The 18710-nt window shown below is 36.3% G+C and overlaps 1 protein-coding gene across 1 annotated transcript in view; it reads right to left on the reverse strand.

Moving 5' to 3' along the window:
- Positions 1-18710, reverse strand: part of MET (MET proto-oncogene, receptor tyrosine kinase) — a 117837-nt gene that overhangs the window by 77005 nt on the left and 22122 nt on the right. Inside the window, exon 2 of the mRNA XM_029955792.1 lies at positions 13083-14299. Within this exon, the coding sequence (XP_029811652.1) occupies positions 13083-14285 (1203 nt within the window). The 5' untranslated portion in view covers positions 14286-14299. The remainder of the gene's footprint in view (positions 1-13082; positions 14300-18710) is intronic.

The following is an 18710-nucleotide window of genomic DNA, read 5'->3' on the forward strand; positions in this document are numbered from 1 at the left end:
ACTTATTCCAGAAGTCGTCTGGAGACAAACAGATTGGTTGGGGATAAGAATGGAGCCAGGGGGATCTAGATTTATCTAATTGGCATCATTTCAACATACTAATAAAGCAAAATCTATCTGGAATAGCATACAATTTTCTGTTTCTTCTTTGTGTATCTGCAGAAGGAAAGAGGTAGTAAAGATTTTTAAACTTCACATTTACTATAAATGAGGCCAAATTTTATTCTGAAGAAGGAGTAGAAGAAGTAGGATGAATTAGATCACACTGACGGAGAAGGCTGAGATAGTCGGAAGGATTCTCTGGAAATACTAAGTTGCTTGATTAAATAAGTGTTGTTAGTTGCACACAAACCAGCATCTGGATAAGGTGATTAGAGAGTCTTAAATAAAGCTGGTACACAGAACAAGAATGTCAACTTGGGTTAATGAATGAGAGGGGTTGTGTAAACTATTACTTAATCCTAGTTGCGGGTTTCCTGAGCCACTGGGGATATGGGCTGAGGCTGATAGACAAAAATGAGGTTAGAAGGAAATAGAGCATTAAACAAACAATAGTTCAGTTTAACTTGTGATTTAGCCAGAGTTCAGAGTATAAAATAAAAACCTTGCTAGTAGCAAGAAAGATAAAATGAAGCAACGTCAATATCATTATTAAAATAATTATCCAGCCATTCACTGGAACAGAGATTTTATTATATTTCTACAGTGAAAATAGAAAATTTGACTATTTCTTAGCCAGTTTGTGAATATCTGGCATATAGAGTATTTAAAAAAAGCACTGGGAGTTATAACAGCTGGTTCTAAGGGTCCAGAGAATGAAGGAAAAGCTTTAATATCTAAAGTTCATACACATACTAAATTAATATTTACTTATGAAAATTTAGATGTTTACTTTTCAAATATTTAATAATCCCTCCTTTTTTATGAGTTCGCCTGCATATACTTGGATTGTTATCTTATCACTAGGGTCATAAGATACTCAATATCATATCGTTTACACCATGACTAACCTAGATCCTGAAAAATTTTGATTTATTTTTTAAAAATGTTTTTTTTGTCAGGTGTGGTAAAGTCCTGGTGTTTATTTTTCTGTGATCTATAATTATGCCATTAATGGTGAACTACAAATTTTCAATAGTGCCACCATACCACATACCCAGGATCACAAAAAGCACTGTTTGCCTAAAGATCTGCAATTAGTGCTTTTGTTTTCTTAAAAAAAATATCTACATACAAAATACCATAAGGGCACCTGGTTGGCTTATCAGTTAAGCGTCCAGTTTTGGCTCAGGTCATGATCTCACTGTTCATGAGTTCGAGCCTTGCATTTGACTCTGTGCTGACAGCTCAGAGCCTGGAGCCTGCTTTGGATACTGCCTCCTTTCTCTGCCCCACCTCTGCTCTCTCTCTCTCTATCTCTTTCTCAAAAAAATAAATAATAAACATTAAAAAATTTAAAAAAGAAAATACCATAATCATTGCCACAATTTATCATAATATATATTTTAGGCAGGCACATATTTTAGTCTTCTTTGTGCATGTCAAAAACCTGACCTTTAAATGTTAATTATAGGTTATACCTACTATTGTTAAACTACCATTTATATATTACTCATCATTTTGCAAACACTGACTAATTTCTCAATATTGGGCCAGTAATAGAATTGATCTTGTGTTTTGTCTGCCCAGTTCTACTTGGAATCAGTATGTTTGTTATGACTCTTCAGAAATCAGAGTGAGCTTAGCTGATAGTTAAGAACACTGCCCATTTTCCCCCTATCAGCTCTAGATAGAATCAATGTAACTGGTATTTTCAAATTAGAAATATTTCTCAATTACTCTTACTAATACATTTACTGATTCTTGTTTACCATGATGTTGGAGCCACAAATAAGTTTACATTAATGAATCCTCAGATATATTATAATGAATCATTGGATATATTCTATTTTAATTCCTCTTCTTTATTCATTTAATTCAGTTCCTTAAGTACCAGGATTACCTAATTTGACCTCATATTCACCTCTATTACTGCACTTCAGAACATTTCCAGAGTATCAAACCTTCTCATATTAATAAACATACTTAGAAAAATAATCTCACCTCTCTATTATCTTTTCTAAGATTTTGCACATCCACTCTCCCTACCCCCGGAAACTGTACTCTTATAAACTCTCTCTTCCATTCAAGATGCTGGTTACTTTACTGGAAAGTAAATATAGTCCTTTGCCATAATTATAGCCTTCAGGAAGGGGCAAGCCAATGACCTCTCTGACTTGCAGGCACAGGAACAAGCCCTGAGGATTATTAAATGGCTCCTATTCCCTCATCTTTTCGGAAGGGAGACTCCACTTCTTTCTTGGCCAAACAAAAGTGAACAAAGTGAGAAAGAAAAGATGAGTATGCCTTTGCACTCCTCACCTGTATTTTTTGCACTTGCATTTCAAATCTTCATGGCTGTGGGGATGCCAAAAACAGGACCTTTTATGACCCTCATAAAAATACACTTGTAGATATTATCAAGGGCTTTCATCCAAAGACTGCAGCAATTTAGATGGTCTCTATTTACTGTATAAATGAACAGATTTCTTTTGGAAGACAAAATTTTTTGTCAAATAAAATCAACACTATTGTCTGTTGTCTGCAAGGGATATATATACCTAGGTACAAAGAAACATGACAAACTGCTTGCCCTCTAAGACCTTAAACTTATTTAGACACTTGCATGATTATGTATATATAAATAAATATGATTAAAATAAAAGAGAAAGACAAAGTTTAGGGATGCATTAGAACAACAAAAAGACAGCACTAACTAGAGGATATGCCCCGTCCATTCAGTAGGTGCCCATGACATCCTCGTGAGTCCCTGGAGCACTTGTCTCTCGACTCTCTAGGGCACATGATTCACATGAGAAGGAAATGGTCTCAAAGAAGACAGTTGTGTAGAGGATGGTATACGGATACAGAAAGACAATATGATTTGGGTTCACCTCAGTATCACATACCCTTAAAGTCCATCAATTTTTATAATATTGGTAGTTTCAAAAGAGCTTATTTTGTGTGTTCTTGAATTATGATTCACTTTGTCATAGGACTTACTAGCGACAGGACAATCCCTTCCATCCCCAGGAAATGCAGATTCTTCTGTTGCACAGGATCCCAAGTGCTGGCCACAGTAGAAAGGTAAGAGGGATAAGAAAGAAACAATGTGGACAGATATAAGAAACTTCTATTTCTCAAAACTGATTAAAGGTGACAGACAGGCTAGGAGAGGAGGTAAGTGCTGCTGCATGATGTCTTTAGCTTCTAGAAGTCTACATATTATCTTCCTCATATTAAGAATTACCTAAGGAAAAGTAACTTAATTCACATAGAAATCAAAGGAAAGACAAACTTTATATAATTAACAACTTTTTAAAAAACTGTTAAAGTTATAATCTGGCATAGTTCTACCTCTTGTGATATGTTTTTCTAAGTGTAAAATAATAAGTACTCATATCCAGAACCCAAGAGAGCGAGGGAGAGTGAAGGACACAGATTAAGGAAGACTACTGAATGCTGAAAAGGAACCATGGACTGAAGGGGGAGGGGGAGGGAAAGAGGGGGTGATGGTCATGGTGGGGGGCACTTGTGGGGAGAAGCACTAGGTGTTATATGGAAACCAATTTGACAATAAACTATTAAAAAAATAAAATAAAAAGCTGGTTAAATGCAGCACCATGTAGTTAAGACCTCAAGTTTATGAAATAGGTAATAATTATAATTTAGTAAATACTGGCTATGTAGTTGGCCTTGTACTAAGGACATATGGCTTTTTCTAAAATTTTGGGCTTTATGTAAAAGTTAACTTTCACCTCCTCAGGGTGGCCTTTTGTGACTACATTATTAAATTAACATATTCCTCCTCACTTACATTCACAGAGTTTTATTTCCCTCCCACTATATTTCATAAACTATCATGATATATTTATTGGTGTAACTGAGTTCTTACTGACATCTCCTCTCCTAGTGTGTCCGCTTCATAAAGATAAGAACCATGGCTATCTCATTCACCACTGTAGTATCTGAAAGGCCAGGCATTCCATATCTACTGAATTTCTTGTTCAATCTTGGTTGTATGAATAAATCCCTTTCTCTGTGTTTTGCTGAAAACAATGATCACAAGTTTTGGGCCATTTTATGCACTAAATAAAATGATTAGGCTTCTAGAACTTGGCTTAAACTAATAAGATGAAAAAACAAGCATGTAATGAAAGTAGCTTTAAAAAGATGGAAAATTTTGCACATTTTACTGTCAAGATAATTTTTAGAGATATTCGTTTTTGCTATTGACTGCCACTGCATTAGTGCTTATATCTGCTTAATGCATTAGCACTAAATACTATTGATTTGCTCAGCTAACAGACCAATTTAATCTTTGCATTTTTCCCATTTGCTGAGCACCACCTCACCTATAGTTCAGTTAGCAGAGCAGTTGCTACATGCAAGTGTTAATCAGATTTTAAATTTAAAATGTCACTGGAAAATTTAATATTATACAAATTTACACTTTTCTGGTACATGGATACAAATTATAGTGAATCAGAATAATCCATATTTTTGACATGACAATTTAGCAAACTTAATTTTCATAAAATCAGCTCTAGAAAAGTGTTTTACAAATCAAAACTGACCTTAAATCACCCCTTTTACCTAGAGCATGATTTGAAATGTCACCTACCATTTTAATGTCCCCTGATTGATGAGCATTTTGGTGATTTGCCCAAATAAGACAACTGAGGTCAGATTTTAGTCTGAACTCATAATTTTAATTTCTGTTTTTCAGCTACCCTATTCATAAGGCATTTCCCTCTACTTGTGAGCATAGAGTGGTGAAAATAGCCTTTATTCTATATCAGCATGAGTTTGTAAGACATGTTTCTGTTCTCTTGTTGAAAAACCAGAGAATATGTTTGAAATACAGAAGGTAGACACACTTCATCTGTTCTAAATTAGCCTAGGTCTAGGGTGAAGTGCAGTAAACTTCTTCCCCAAGGCTTTTAAGAAAGGAAGTCAACACTGCTCAGCAAGTAATTCATATGCAAATCAAACAGCCTGGAACATTTTAGTTAGAAAAAACATATAATTAGCAGACTGGAATGTATCCAGGATCCCAGAATCACTTACCACATTCACTATTATTAAACACACACACACACACACACACACACACACACACACACACACACACCAAAAACAAACAAAACACCCCAAAATACCCCAAGGGAGTTTTAATGACTTCAAGAGTAACCGTGCCCTTGGTTTCATTCCCTTGACACTGGAGCCCTTTACAGCCCTCCGTGGCTGCTTAGAGATGTGACTTCCAGCACTTATCGGGCATTGAGTCGTTCTGGACTCCGTGTGCCCACTGACTTGGTATCTGTGCCAATCCATGAATAAGCAACGGCAGAAATTCCTCATGGGTATTCTATCCAAATTATAACAATCCTCATTTTTCTTATTAGAGGAGATAACAGTGTAGGGCAAGATAACGACTGATAAGACAGAAGTATGAAGTAAAGGTGTAACACCCAAAATTTGATATATTATTCTAAGTTAAAAAATCCATTATTACTCAAGGAGGTTTAATATTTTTATCAAAATGCAGGCTTCCACGTTTTCATTTGCCTCTAACCATGTAGTACTGTGACAATGAAAATATGTATTAGAACTGTCTTAACACTTCAGTTTTCAAAAAAAATTAAGACATTTTTTGCATGAACTCCTTATTGCTTGCTATATTAATTTTACCAAGTGAATCTCCATGCAGAACCCAACCATTTAAATAAAATGCAGATCATACCACCTGCTTCAAATGGCATTAAGAATGAATAATTAATTTAAAATGCATTCATCATATCATGAATCAATATAACCCACAGGTAAAACCTACCTACATCACATTTTTGGTGATGGCTTCAGCACTAACTGTATTTTTTTGTATTTCTTTGTCATGCCTTGCTTTTTAATTCTTTCCTAGGGTGGACTTTTGAATAAACTACCAACTGATTTAAAGAAAGGTTAGCAAGGAGGAAGAGAAAGAGTAGAAGATGTTAATGGCTCACTGTAACACCTTTTCAATACCCCCTGAATGTGCCCTGTGATCTCAGAGAAAATCACACCATTCTGGAAAGAAAATAATTTTAAATTGTTTTTAATAAAATAGTGCAGTATGCTACTTTCCATGGGATGGTAGCAAGTAGAATTCAAATAAGTAAGTTAGGGAGCAGCGACTCCCTGAGCCTGGCTGAGAATAAACGAGTTTACAGGAGGAGAGGAATCAAGTTAAAATTAACAAATTTCTTCTCAGATTTTTAAAACAGTATATTGAATCCTTATACCTCAATGATTTTCTTTCTTGCAAGATTTTGCTTTGGTAGCTATTACATTTGGCATAAGGCCAAGGTATCTAGTGTTTAGAATGAAGAATCCTCAAAAGCATTTTTCATATAGGATAACATTCTCTCATTTCATAGCATAGGAAGTAAAAAACCCCTGAAATCTGACTTCACATTTTTCATCCCTAATACAAAAATATTCTCTTGAGAGTGCTAGATTGTTTAAATAAGACATGCCAAACCAGTATAATTACATGGATGTTATTTGTAACACTGACTCCGCATTCCCAGTTCAAATGGTGCACTGTGTGGGAGATTACAGATATACGGCCTATAAAGAGTTATAAATCTTTGTTTATTTTATTAAATATTACGAGACATGCCCTGAGGATGACAGATCAATAATGGTCCTTGTGGTTTCCTGATGGAAAGCTGCAATTATTTTCTTCCATTACAACTTAAATGTAACCCAATTTTACTCATCTATCATTTTTATAATAGTAATAAAGAAACATCACTGCATGCTTATTTTTCTGCCTATTCCTATTATTCCTTGTTTGCATCTTGTTTTGATTTTGTTTTCATTCAAAATTGTTCTAATCACTTTGCTTTCTTCCTCTGATGGCTCTGAGTGGTGACCCTTTATAACTTTGGCACTCCTTGAAACGGAGATGGAAAATTACTACTTTTAAGTTTCCTTTATTTTGGGAAGTGGTTGGCTACTCTTTGAATTTGAGTATAAATGATATTTAAAAACAAGGAAACTTGATACAAACAACCTGTGAGGTTGACTTTTTCTAAAACAGCATTATTTGCAAATTCTTGAATCTGCAAATTCTTGAATGTAGAGTATAATTTAAGTTACATAAGCTTAGTATCTTACAGTGCCATGGATAGTCAGAATTGAAAGTTGGGAACAGAATTATACCTTATAACTCCTAGCTTGACTAGAGTACAATTCTGTTTCAATTATCTTTCTCACTTCCCCGAACTACCACCACTCCTCCACTTCTCTCTCCCTCTCCCTCTCCCTCTGTCTCTCTCTCTCCCTCTCTCTTTCCTGAACTATAGAGTTTTAAGAAGGACTTACACAAATTAAGTATTATGGAGGTAGGTCACTCAAAACAGGTAAGGAGGTAAGTGAAAGATTTTCATGAGCAGTAGAACCAGAGTGTACTTCTTCCAGAAAATCCATTAATCTAAATTTGCCCTTCTTTACATAAAGAATTCCTTACAATAATAGTTGCTACTTATTGGGTGCCAAGGACTAAGTTAGGGTCTTTTTGCAAACATTATTGCACTTGTTTTCCTAATGGTCCTGCATGGAGGAAAATGGGTTCAGAGAATTTAAATAATGCTCTTGTGACCAGACAGGTATAAAATGATGGGGTACATATTTGGACCCAGATCTCTTTGACGTCAGTCTTGTTCCTTTAGACCATGCTGTTGTCTCCCAAAGAGTTAAATCTATTATGCTTTTTCGTTTTTTAAAAATAATTTTTAGAGAGAGAGAGAGAGAGAGCGAGCACACAAGCAGGGCGGGGGCGGCAGAGAGAGAGAGAGAGAGAGAGAGAGAGAGAGAGAGTGAGAATCTTAAGCTGGCTCCATGCTCCGCATAGAGCCCAACACAGGGCTTGATCCTGACACCTTGCAGTCAGGACTGGAGCCAAAATCAAGAGTGGGACACTCAACTGAGCTACCTAGGTGCCTTGAATTTATGGTCATCTTACTATTCCAGGTACTTTATATATATTATCCCTAATTTTTACAAAATCATGTGAAGTAGGTTTTGTTCTCTACATGTTACAAATGAGGAGACTGAGGTTCTAAGGAGTTAAGTCATGCGGCAGAAGTCACATAGTTGATGTGCAATAAGCTGGAACTTCCATCCATGTATGCCTGGCACCAAACTGCATGTCTTTCCCCTTCAACGGATCAGTCATTGGTCATTAAGATGTTGGTGAAAATACTTTTTACTACATGCCTACTCTTATTCTTTCAAATGCTTAAATGTAGAACAAAACTTTGAAATGGGATTGCAAGAAAAAGTGTAATGTGGTAATCGTATTTTCTGGTTAGGTAAGAGATATTGCAAGAACTCTTTTTCCAATTCAACTCTGATTAAATATCTTTCCAAAATGTATTAATTTACTTTTCTTAGTATAATTCAGGGAATAGGATCTTTAGAGATTTGGGGATTGAGAAAATTCTTTTAGGGACCCCTGGGTGACTCAGTTGGTTAAGTGTCCGACTTCAGCTTGACTCCTGAATATTCAGATCATTTAAATGTGGCCATATAAAAAAGAAATTGGATAGCCTGAAAAATACTTAAGATTTCTTCTGTCCTCTCAACTTACTCTTAGGAACCGCTGTCAAAGTAGTGTCTGGCTACATTAGATGAGATTTTTGATATGGCATGTTGTTTTATCTTTCTTAAATCAGTTTAGACTTTTTTTGATGTTCCTAACACAATTAAATCTTTAGGTATAAGAATCAAAGGTCAACAGGGGTGCCTGGGTGGCAGTTGTTTGGGCTTCGGCTCAGGTCATGATCTTGTGGTTCATGGGATCGAGCCCTGCATCAGGCTTTGTTCTGACAGCTAGCTCAGAGCCTGGAGCCTGACTTCAGATTCTGTACCTCCCTCTCTCTCTGACCCTCCCCTGCTTGCTCTCTCTCTCTCTCTCTCTCAAAAATAAATAAAACATAAAAAATAAACAAAAAAAATTATTCAATATTGATCCTATTTTTAAGGAACTGGGCCAGTGGGTATTGATTCTATTTTTTCCCCAGAATAATTGTCATGTAAGTAAATCCCTTATATAATACTGTTGAAGAGTCCCATCAATGTGCTTAAAATGCATGGAAAATTTTAAAATTTTAATTTAATTTTTTTCAGGGATAGAATTTAGTGATTCATTACTTACATATAACACTCAGTCCAGTGCTCATCCCAACAAGTGCCCTCCTTAATGCCCATCACCCATTTAGCTCATCCCCCCACCCAACACCCTGCCATCAACCCTCCATTTGTTCTCTGTATTTAAGAGTTTCTTATAAGTTGTCTCCCTCTCTGTTTTTCTTATTTTTTTCTTCCCTTCCCCTATGTTCATCTGTTTTGTTTCTTAAATTACACATATGAGTGAAATCATATAATATTCACGTTTCTCTGACTTATTTCACTTAGCATAGTACACTCAGGTTCCATTCATGTTGTTGTTAAGGGCAAGAGTTCATTCTTTTTGATTGCTGAATAATATTCCATTGAGAGAGAGAGAGAGAGAGAGAGAGAGAGAGAGAGAGAGTGTGTGTGTGTGTGTGTGTGTGTGTGTGTGTGTGTGTGTGTATACCACATCTAAAATGAACTAAATTTTTAATATTGTTTATCCCCAAATTTGATTTACGAAGTCTCCATATTATGGGACATTTTCTCAATTATTGTGAATAATAATGTGCTGTTTAGGGAATATGCATTATACTAAAACAACTTCAATCAAATAAGACTAAAGATTTAGTAATTATTTGTGGGTGTTTTATCTCATAATTCTAAGTGCTGGAAATCACTGTAAACATTTCATTTAAGAATCATTTTCAAAAGCAACATAGAAAATGGTTACATTGTAAAGATCAAAAATTTATTTTTATACAACTAACACAATCAACTCTAATATTACATGAATGGGTACATATGGCTTAGGATAAGTTTCCAGAAACAACATCATATGTAGAATCAAAGAGTTCTGAAGCACAGAAAACTTAGATGTAAAGATGATGTGTTCTGGAAACTATCAAATAAGTCAAAAGAGGGCTTTTGAGATGTCACCAATATGAGAAGTATAGACCTGTTTCATAAAATGTGAGTGGGAAAAACAATCTAATATGTGATCTGAAATAAGTAAGTCAGGCTTATATACTGGCTGGACTCCTACAACCTAAAAGACCCTTTCTCTGTCTGATCCTGTGATAGAAACACATTTGTACATGATGGAAGCTCAAAGAGGGCCAGAAAACCCCTGCCATGGCTTTGCTCACACCCTGAGGACTGGACAGAAGCCTTAGCACAAAGTTACCACTGCAGCTTTCCTTGTCTACAGTAGAGCACACAACAGTCCCTCCATAAAGATGGATTAGAGATGTTAATAACAAAACTATAATATATGTGTTTATTCACCAAGCTTTATGCCAAAACAAAAGCTCAGTTCCAAGAAATTGTTAGAAGGGTCACCTGATATCTTGCCAAGTAAAGTTGCCAAGACAAAATGGAGTCATCTTATTCCTTAGTCTTTCCAAACAGGTTTGATTTTGTAAATCATTTGTTATGTGAGTAAAGGCTCCGTAGGTGCTTCATTTTAAGATGAAGCTAGGAAATGACTGTGTGCTGACTACTGGAAGAATCTGAGCTCTTTCTGTGGATTGGTATTTGAAAACTGACATGTAGACAGTCTCATTCTCAGAAGAATTTTGATATTTAGTAACCAGAGAAGATAAACAGGCAAATAAGTAGGAGAGGTTGGAATGTATTTGTCTTTATGGAATTTGGCCAGGGCAAAACTTGGCTTCCCTCGTAAGAAGACTATGTTGGCAAGCCCCATCTTGTTTTCCATAAGAATTTTGCAATGGGAATGATGATTTCAGGTGCAGTTGGTGAATTTTGGGCATTTTTTTTTCCTGTGTGCTAAAACTGACCTGAGCTTCATTGGATAATCCTGCCTTTTTGTTTCCCTTAGAAAACACTAAAAGAGTAAAAGGGATAAAACAAAGTTTGAATTTATTTTGAGAATTTCTAGAATTGATAAGCATTTTACATGGTGGGGGGCTAAAATGTACAAAATAAAATAATGAAATAAGATATCAGTTACCATCATAAGGTAAAGTCTCTTTTTAGTTTTTAACAGAACAAGATTTAAATAGCAAAGTCATGTGCTTTAGAGGCCCTGGAGGAACTTCTAATAGAATCTTTTAAAACTCGTGTTTCTGATGTAATTTATTGGATACAAAAAGAAGTGTTTTCTCTGGAATGCTATTAATATTACATTTTCCCCTAATTTCAGGTTTCTGAAAGTCCTTTTGTTTCCTTCATTCTTCTGTATTTTCTAGTGAAGAAAAGGGGCAGCCTCATGAGGAATCTTTATTGCTTCTTACAGAGTCTGCAACATATATGATATGGATGCAGGGAGAAATAAGTCCAGGCTGGGATTTATGCATGCATATTATTTTTTATTCCCAGACTTTGGAGGGTGAAGGAGGAAAATTATGTCTTTAGTTCACTAAAACATGAATTCATTTTCTCAGCATTTTCTAGGTTTAGAAGAAGTTATTTGGAGTTTCCATTTGGGGGAGTATCCCAGACATTTCAGCAAAAGTGAACCAAATGTTTCTGAATTCATGTCCTTGATACCCTTCAGCAAATTATAAACTCTCTTTCATCTAAGATATGTTTAATGTCCTTCCTCCTTACAATTTCAAACTCATCTGAGACGGAAAACTACTAGAGTAGAGAGATGTGGATTTCCAAAGTCAAACCATCTTCAGAAAAGCTATACTATTTGTTTATCCAATTATGATCACTAGAGGTCATTATGTTAGGAATAGCCAGGTTCACATGTTCAAATCTGGGTCCAAACCAAAACGCCAAAGGCCACAATGAACTCTTGTTTTGGTGTTCTTCTTCTAGCACCAGGTGATCTGATGGCTAGTAGGATAAACCCTCTGGGTAGAGCTGGTATATACATCTAAATCAAAGCAACAGAGACCCTAGCACTTCCTGTGAAAGTATCATTTCATGTAGGCTTAAACAAGCATTGATACCTACAAGGTAAAAGTACTTAATTAGAAGGTGGTAGACACATGTCTATTCAATTAGAAAGTCCATGCAATTTCCAAAGGAAGGATTTAGGAGCAAAAATTTCCTCTAGTTTTCTAAGTTATTAGAGAAGTGTATTAGCACATTTAAAAATATTTTATTTACCAACATTTTAGAAAAGATATTTTGTTTATTTGTTTTTGGTTAATTTTCAGGTAACACCCAGAATATAAAGCATTTATTTGCATATCAGTGAGCGAACATGGCCTTATGAGGAAAATGCCTTCAAAAATCCACAAATTAACTTGAGCTTCTTATTCTAAATGTTGTGAAGACTGCATTGGGATCTCAATAATTGTATTTTACAAGAACTGCTGTTGTGTTACACTTTATGTAAATCTGACCAGATCTATTAAAACTTCTATGAGAAATAAGTTTAATAATCTGAAGTGTTGGGACACCTGAGTGCCTGAGTCGGTAAAGCATCTGACTTCGGCTCAGGTCATGATCTTGCAGTATGTGAGTTCAAGCCCCATCTTGGGCTCTGCGCTGACAGTTCGGAGCCTGGAGCCTGCTTTGGATTCTCTCTCTCTCTCTCTCTCTCTCTCTCTCCATCCCACCCCCTTGTGTTCTCTCTCTTATAAATCAACATAAAAAAAATTAAGTGTTGACAAATATGTAAACCCAACTGTAATATATATTTTCTTTTAGAACCACACTAACTTTTCTCAAGTTATGATTTTACAATTAAATGAAGATTCAATATTTAAATTTTCTTAGAAAGAATGTACAAATATTTTGGATAAAGATCATTGACCAAGCACCAAAAAGCCCTTGATATTCTTTTCTACTTATTCTACTTATACCTTATAATTTACAAATGGGAAGTTAACGTGACTTACCCTATTAAAGCAGTGTTCGTGGTTGGGTCCATAAAAATGTTGAAGACATCTCACGTTGTTTTTGTTTACAATCTTGTTGAAGAATTCATTGACATACTTGATAGGGAATGCACAGACGGCAGAGCGATTCATTGGTTCAGCAGAATCTGGCTTGCTTTGTGCAAACACTCCGTAGAGAATGTCATCGTTCGGGTTGGCACCTATTTGTTTAGCAAGGTGGGCCCCAGGCTTACTGACATATGCAGCTTGGAGAATATTAAACACTTCCTCCCTTGTGGATCTCTTTCTTCTCTTTTCTGTGAGGATACATTCCAGAGGCATTTCCATGTAGGAATGCAATCCAGAGTCTACAGAACAGAACCTGATTATTCGTGTGTGAAAAGTCTGAGCATCTAAAGTTTCTCGCTGGACTGTCAAAAAGTAAATAAAATGGTTGCTTTCAAAGGCATGGACATACTTAATAGGGTAGGAATCTCTGAACTCCGGTAGAACATCAATATAAGACTGGTCTGTTAAAAACTTAAAGCCATCTTGTGTTTCCTTTAGCCTTCTCACCGATATCGAATGCAATAAATGACCTGGAAGGTAAGAGGAATTTATGGTATTGCCCACGAAGAAGTTGATAAACCGCTCCTTTTCAGATATCAGGACTTTGGTTCCCAGGGGACTCACCACACAGTCAGGACAGTGGCTGGACTCTTCGTCTGCCTGCGGGGAGTACATGCAATGAACTTCTGACTGTATGTCAGCAGTATTGCTGGGTGGAAGGACATGTCTCTGGCATGTCCCTCTGTGGACACTGCCACAGCTAATGAGTTGATCATCATAGTACGTGTCAATAAGTAGAGCCATGTTGATGTTATCTTTCCAAACACCACCTGATAAATTGGCTTTTTGGCTGCAGTCCTGACATGGGAAACAATTGGGGTGTTCCAGCACGGGCCCAGTCTTGTACTCAGCAACCTTCTGAAGGTCTTTGTCATTTAAAACGTAAATATAGTTAATTGCACCAAGGTAGATATAATCCTTGTGTAAAACAACATTCTGGATGGGCGTTTCTGCAGTAAAGTTGGGAAGCTGATACTTCATGTTCACATTCATCTCGGACTTTACTAGTGCCTCTCTGCACTCCCCATAGCTCTTCTGCACCAAGGTAAACAGAAGCACAAGGATGCCAGGTGCAAGCACAGCAGGGGCCTTCATGGTGAGAAGCGTATCTGCCAAAACATGTTCAAGGCAGAGCAGTTTAGTTGTCATTAGAAACAAAGAAACTGAAAGAACTACACCAGTTAAACTATTAGAAACAAAGCTTCCTAACTGGAATTTTTACATCAAGTGAAAACGAAAAACTCTAGCTGGTTTCACATAAAGATGCATTGTGCAGATGGACATGACTCTACATAGTTTAATTTTAGAACTCAAGCCAGAACGAGTAATTTTAGAGAACCATTATGAGATGCAAACAATGTTCTGTATTAAAGACAATACAGCAACTAAGTTAGACTCATTCAGCAATGAAGTCAGAAACAGCAAATTTCTTTCTTAACCCCTTGCTGGTTGTTTAATGTGGTTTAATATCTGTGGTTAATGACTAGGGTGATATTTAAGCTTTCTCAGTTAGTCAAGTAAAGGAACTGTGGTTCAGATTCATTTATTCTAGAAATCACAGCAGGCATTGTTTTCTTGGGAGACTGTAGAGTTACTAGGCTAAATTTAGCTTCCTTTTGGAAGAAAACAATCATAAATTCTAGAAGCAATATGATCACATGCTGTTTATAGGATTTTGTGTGCAGAGGAAAGGTATGGTTATAATTTGGCTATAGCTGACCTATTGTTTTGGATAGACAAATGCTTAACTTAAGATCACTAGAAACATAAAAACAGCAAGCTGAAAATGTATAAAATAAAATTTCAGGACTAAAGTCCTAGAATTATTTCTCTAAGAAAAACAACATATTGTTTATTATCAAGTCAAAAGCTATTTAGTAAAAAGAACATTATTTTAAAATTCCATTGTATGCACATGGACAGTATTTCGAACTAGTTTTCAATTAGTGTATTTGTTTTCCAGTTTTGAAAAATTTAAGGTACACAAGTTACACACATTGTTAGTTCTACCTATAAAAGTTGACAGCAAGGTGGTAGGTCAGAAAGGAGAGGTCTTAGAAGGAATAGAAACCAAATAGCTATTACTCTTTCCCCTCCTGTTTTAGTGCATAATTTTGACAGGACAAAAGGAACCTTTAAAAACTTACTAGGCATTATAACTACGCCAAAGACTAACCCTAGGTCTACAAAATCTAACAACTCGTATGTGCATGGCTCTGTGCTTGCACTGTGGAAATGGAATGTGGCACTTACTCTTCAGTAAGTGTGGTTGAGAGACAACACACATGCACAAATAACAAGAATACACAGCATTATAATACCCTGCATAGCACTAACCAAAGTTAAAAGCATTAGGAGAGAGAGGCATAACTTGTACTTAGAATTATCATGATTATGAGCAGTGCAAAAATATAGAGGCAGGAGAGAGCATATAGCATGGCCAGAAGAACTGCAAGTAGTTGAGTCCAGAGAAGTGGGGAAACCAAGAAAGCCAAACGGGGGAGATAAAAATTATTGGAGCAATATCCCAAAAGGGCAAGAAGAGGCATTTCCAAGAGCCTAGAACATAAGAGAGACCACTCTTTCTGAGACAGCAGGTGAGGATTAGTCAGATGAAGTAAGGTAAGTACAGACAGAGACACTGAAGGAGTTCAAGGAATATCTCAACATTCTAAAAATAAATTAGGGTATATGACCATCACTGAAAGTAATGGCTACAGAAGAGGGACTAGGTTCTTCAGAGTAGAGAAAGAAGTTTAGAATAGCTACAGTAAGGCATGCAAAAAGAGGTCAGCAGGAAATGAAAAGAAGGATTGCTTAATAGCTCCAAGGGCTCCTAAGATAAAACAATGTGTTGTGGCTTTCTCTTCAAGTAGAAAGAGTTCTAGTTGGACTAGAGGACAAAGCAAAGTGTCATTAAGATGAAGAATTGAAAGAAGTATAAGCCATATAATAATAACAATAACATGTACTGAATGTTTACCATGTGCCAGGCATTCTGCTAAACCCTCTGATTTACTCTTTATAAATCAATTTTTTTAAGTTTATTTATTAATTTGAGTGCGTGAGAGAGCAAGAGAGCGAGAGAGAGAGCGAGAGAGAGAGCGAGAGAGAGAGAGAGAGAACAAACAAGTGGAGAAGGGTCAGAGAGAGAGAGAGAGAAAGAGAATCCCAAACTGGCTCTACACTGTCAGCTCTGAGCCCGATGCTGGGCTTGCACTCATGACCCATGAAACCATGACCTGAGTTGAAATAGAATCAGAGGCTTAACTCACTGAGCCACCCGGGCGCCCTTATAAACAATCTTTGAAGTAGAAAATATTATTATTCTCTTCTTCCAGATGAGTAAACTAGCCAAAAGTCACACAGAACCAAATTCAATCCCATGTCTGCCTGACAGGAATCTGTCCAGGCTCTTAAATGCGTCACTAGTACTGAAGCAGCTTCCTTTGTTAAGAGGAGAGTGCACTGGAGCAGAAGTTAGAAAATCAGAGCCCTGGGTCTTGTCCTTTCCCACCCTAGCTATAAAGGAGAAATATCTTAGGGTCCAACATTCTCAATTGTTTTAAGTATGAAAAAGAGATCTCATCTTTGAAAGTTTGTGGCCATTATACAGTGTATGTAAATATAAATGCAGGGTATTGCACTTGGTATTTATATATGTAATTCTCATTGTTTTGAAATGTACTAGAAAAATTTTGGCAATAGTTGGGGGAATGAGAAGTAGAGGAAAAGAAGGGTTTAAGACAAGTTTTCCTCTGAGAAGACACAATTAAATTCCAAACAAACTGCATATATGTGTCTAAAACTTGTAGAATATATTATGTGGAAAAATTAAACTTCTTAATATTACTGTATCTTCTAAAGTTGGGCACATTAGCCTTCTACATAATTTATCACTGTATTTTCTTTAGGAAAAATAATAAAGAAAGAAAATAAATGAACCATTACTGCCAAAAGAAAAAAAAAAGCATTACAACTAATTTGCATCTTAGTTGACATCCATCCATATGCAATGTGGAGGGTGAATGACTTTTTCATTTGGTTTTTAGAAGGAGGCTTCAAAATGATCTTTTTTAAAAAATCTGAGGTATTATATTATGTTTTAAAAATAAGGTACAAATCTTAAAGTTGTTATATAAGTCACTCGCCGTACTAAATTAACTAGTACTCAATTAACTAGAATACAAGAAAATGTACAAGTATACTAGTGGGCTTTTTTGTTATCTCACTAGATGAGAAGGCATAACATAAGAAAAGCAGTAGGGAAGGAGGATATTTTTTCTGTTTAAGGAAAAAAAAAATTGCATAACATCCCTGGAGTTAGTTAACCCCGTCTCCTTCATCTTCTTTACATTCTTTTGATACCAAGCAGTGAAGCCATTTTTCAGACTGAGAAATCAAAGAAAGGGCTTCTTTTTTAAAAAAAATTAAAGCAAAAAACCAAGACTAGAGCCCACTGTCAACAATAGGACTTTTAATTAAAAACAAGTTTCTGTTTAATCCTCAGATAATGAGAAAACTTAAACATCCCATTTCCTTGATCGTTTCAACGAAGTCTCCTCCACATTAACAAAGGTGTGTGTTGGTCAGACTAATCTTCTCCAGGAAATGTCTGTCTTTCATAAGGAATGGAGGAGGGACACCTTTTGGAAGTATTTCTTGCTGAGCTGTGCAGCCTGATGGCATTGCCGGTTAAATAAGCGGCAGCTGAATAGTCAAGTGCACAGGCTCTAGAGATAGACTGCAAAGTTTAGAACCATTTGCTGTCTGTCTGTGTGCCCTTTGGGCAAATAACTTCTCTGAGCCTCTATTTTCTCATCTGAGATATGGGATTATAGTTGTCAGTGAAATCTCAGACTAGTAGAGAAGACAGACAAATAGACCACAGTTTAAACTCCAGGTGGAAAGGTCTATGAGCTTAACCAGGCTCCAGGGTCAGGCAGGCATCAATCATTGTCTTTTCCTCAGAAGGCATTCATAATCCTGAGGCATAGCCTGAGGGAAAAACTTAAGTTTTGCTTGTGGCAGCCAAATAGTTGTATGACCCAAAGCCAGTCAGTCACCCAACTTCTTTGGCCTCAGCTGCTTTCTGATTTGCAAAAATGATAGCGTTAACTCTTCATGTGCTGGAGCCCTCTGGCTCATGACAGCCTATGGTGTGCATCTCTTCCCAACGGAGTCCAGTGACCTATCTTGAAATCTGCCTTGGGTGGAGTATTTACACCACAGAAATTGGAAAACATTACAAATCAGAGCTTTTTTCTTTCCCTGAAGAGATGAATATTAAATATTTATAGGCACGCTCTGGGCTGAACTAATGACCTCCAAAGTTATTTTCTAACTGTAATAATTTTCAACTCGAAGACTTTTTTTTTTTTTTTTTACAATTACATTTTACTTCAATGCCACTGCATTGGCATATATTGCTTTTTCTATTCTATCTATATAATCTGCCAGATCTGGATGTGTGAGCAATTTTAATATTTATATTGGTAGTGACTCCAGAAATACTTTCAC

This window comes from Suricata suricatta, chromosome 2 (genome assembly GCF_006229205.1).
Source record: "Suricata suricatta isolate VVHF042 chromosome 2, meerkat_22Aug2017_6uvM2_HiC, whole genome shotgun sequence".
Taxonomy (NCBI): Eukaryota; Metazoa; Chordata; class Mammalia; order Carnivora; family Herpestidae; genus Suricata; species Suricata suricatta.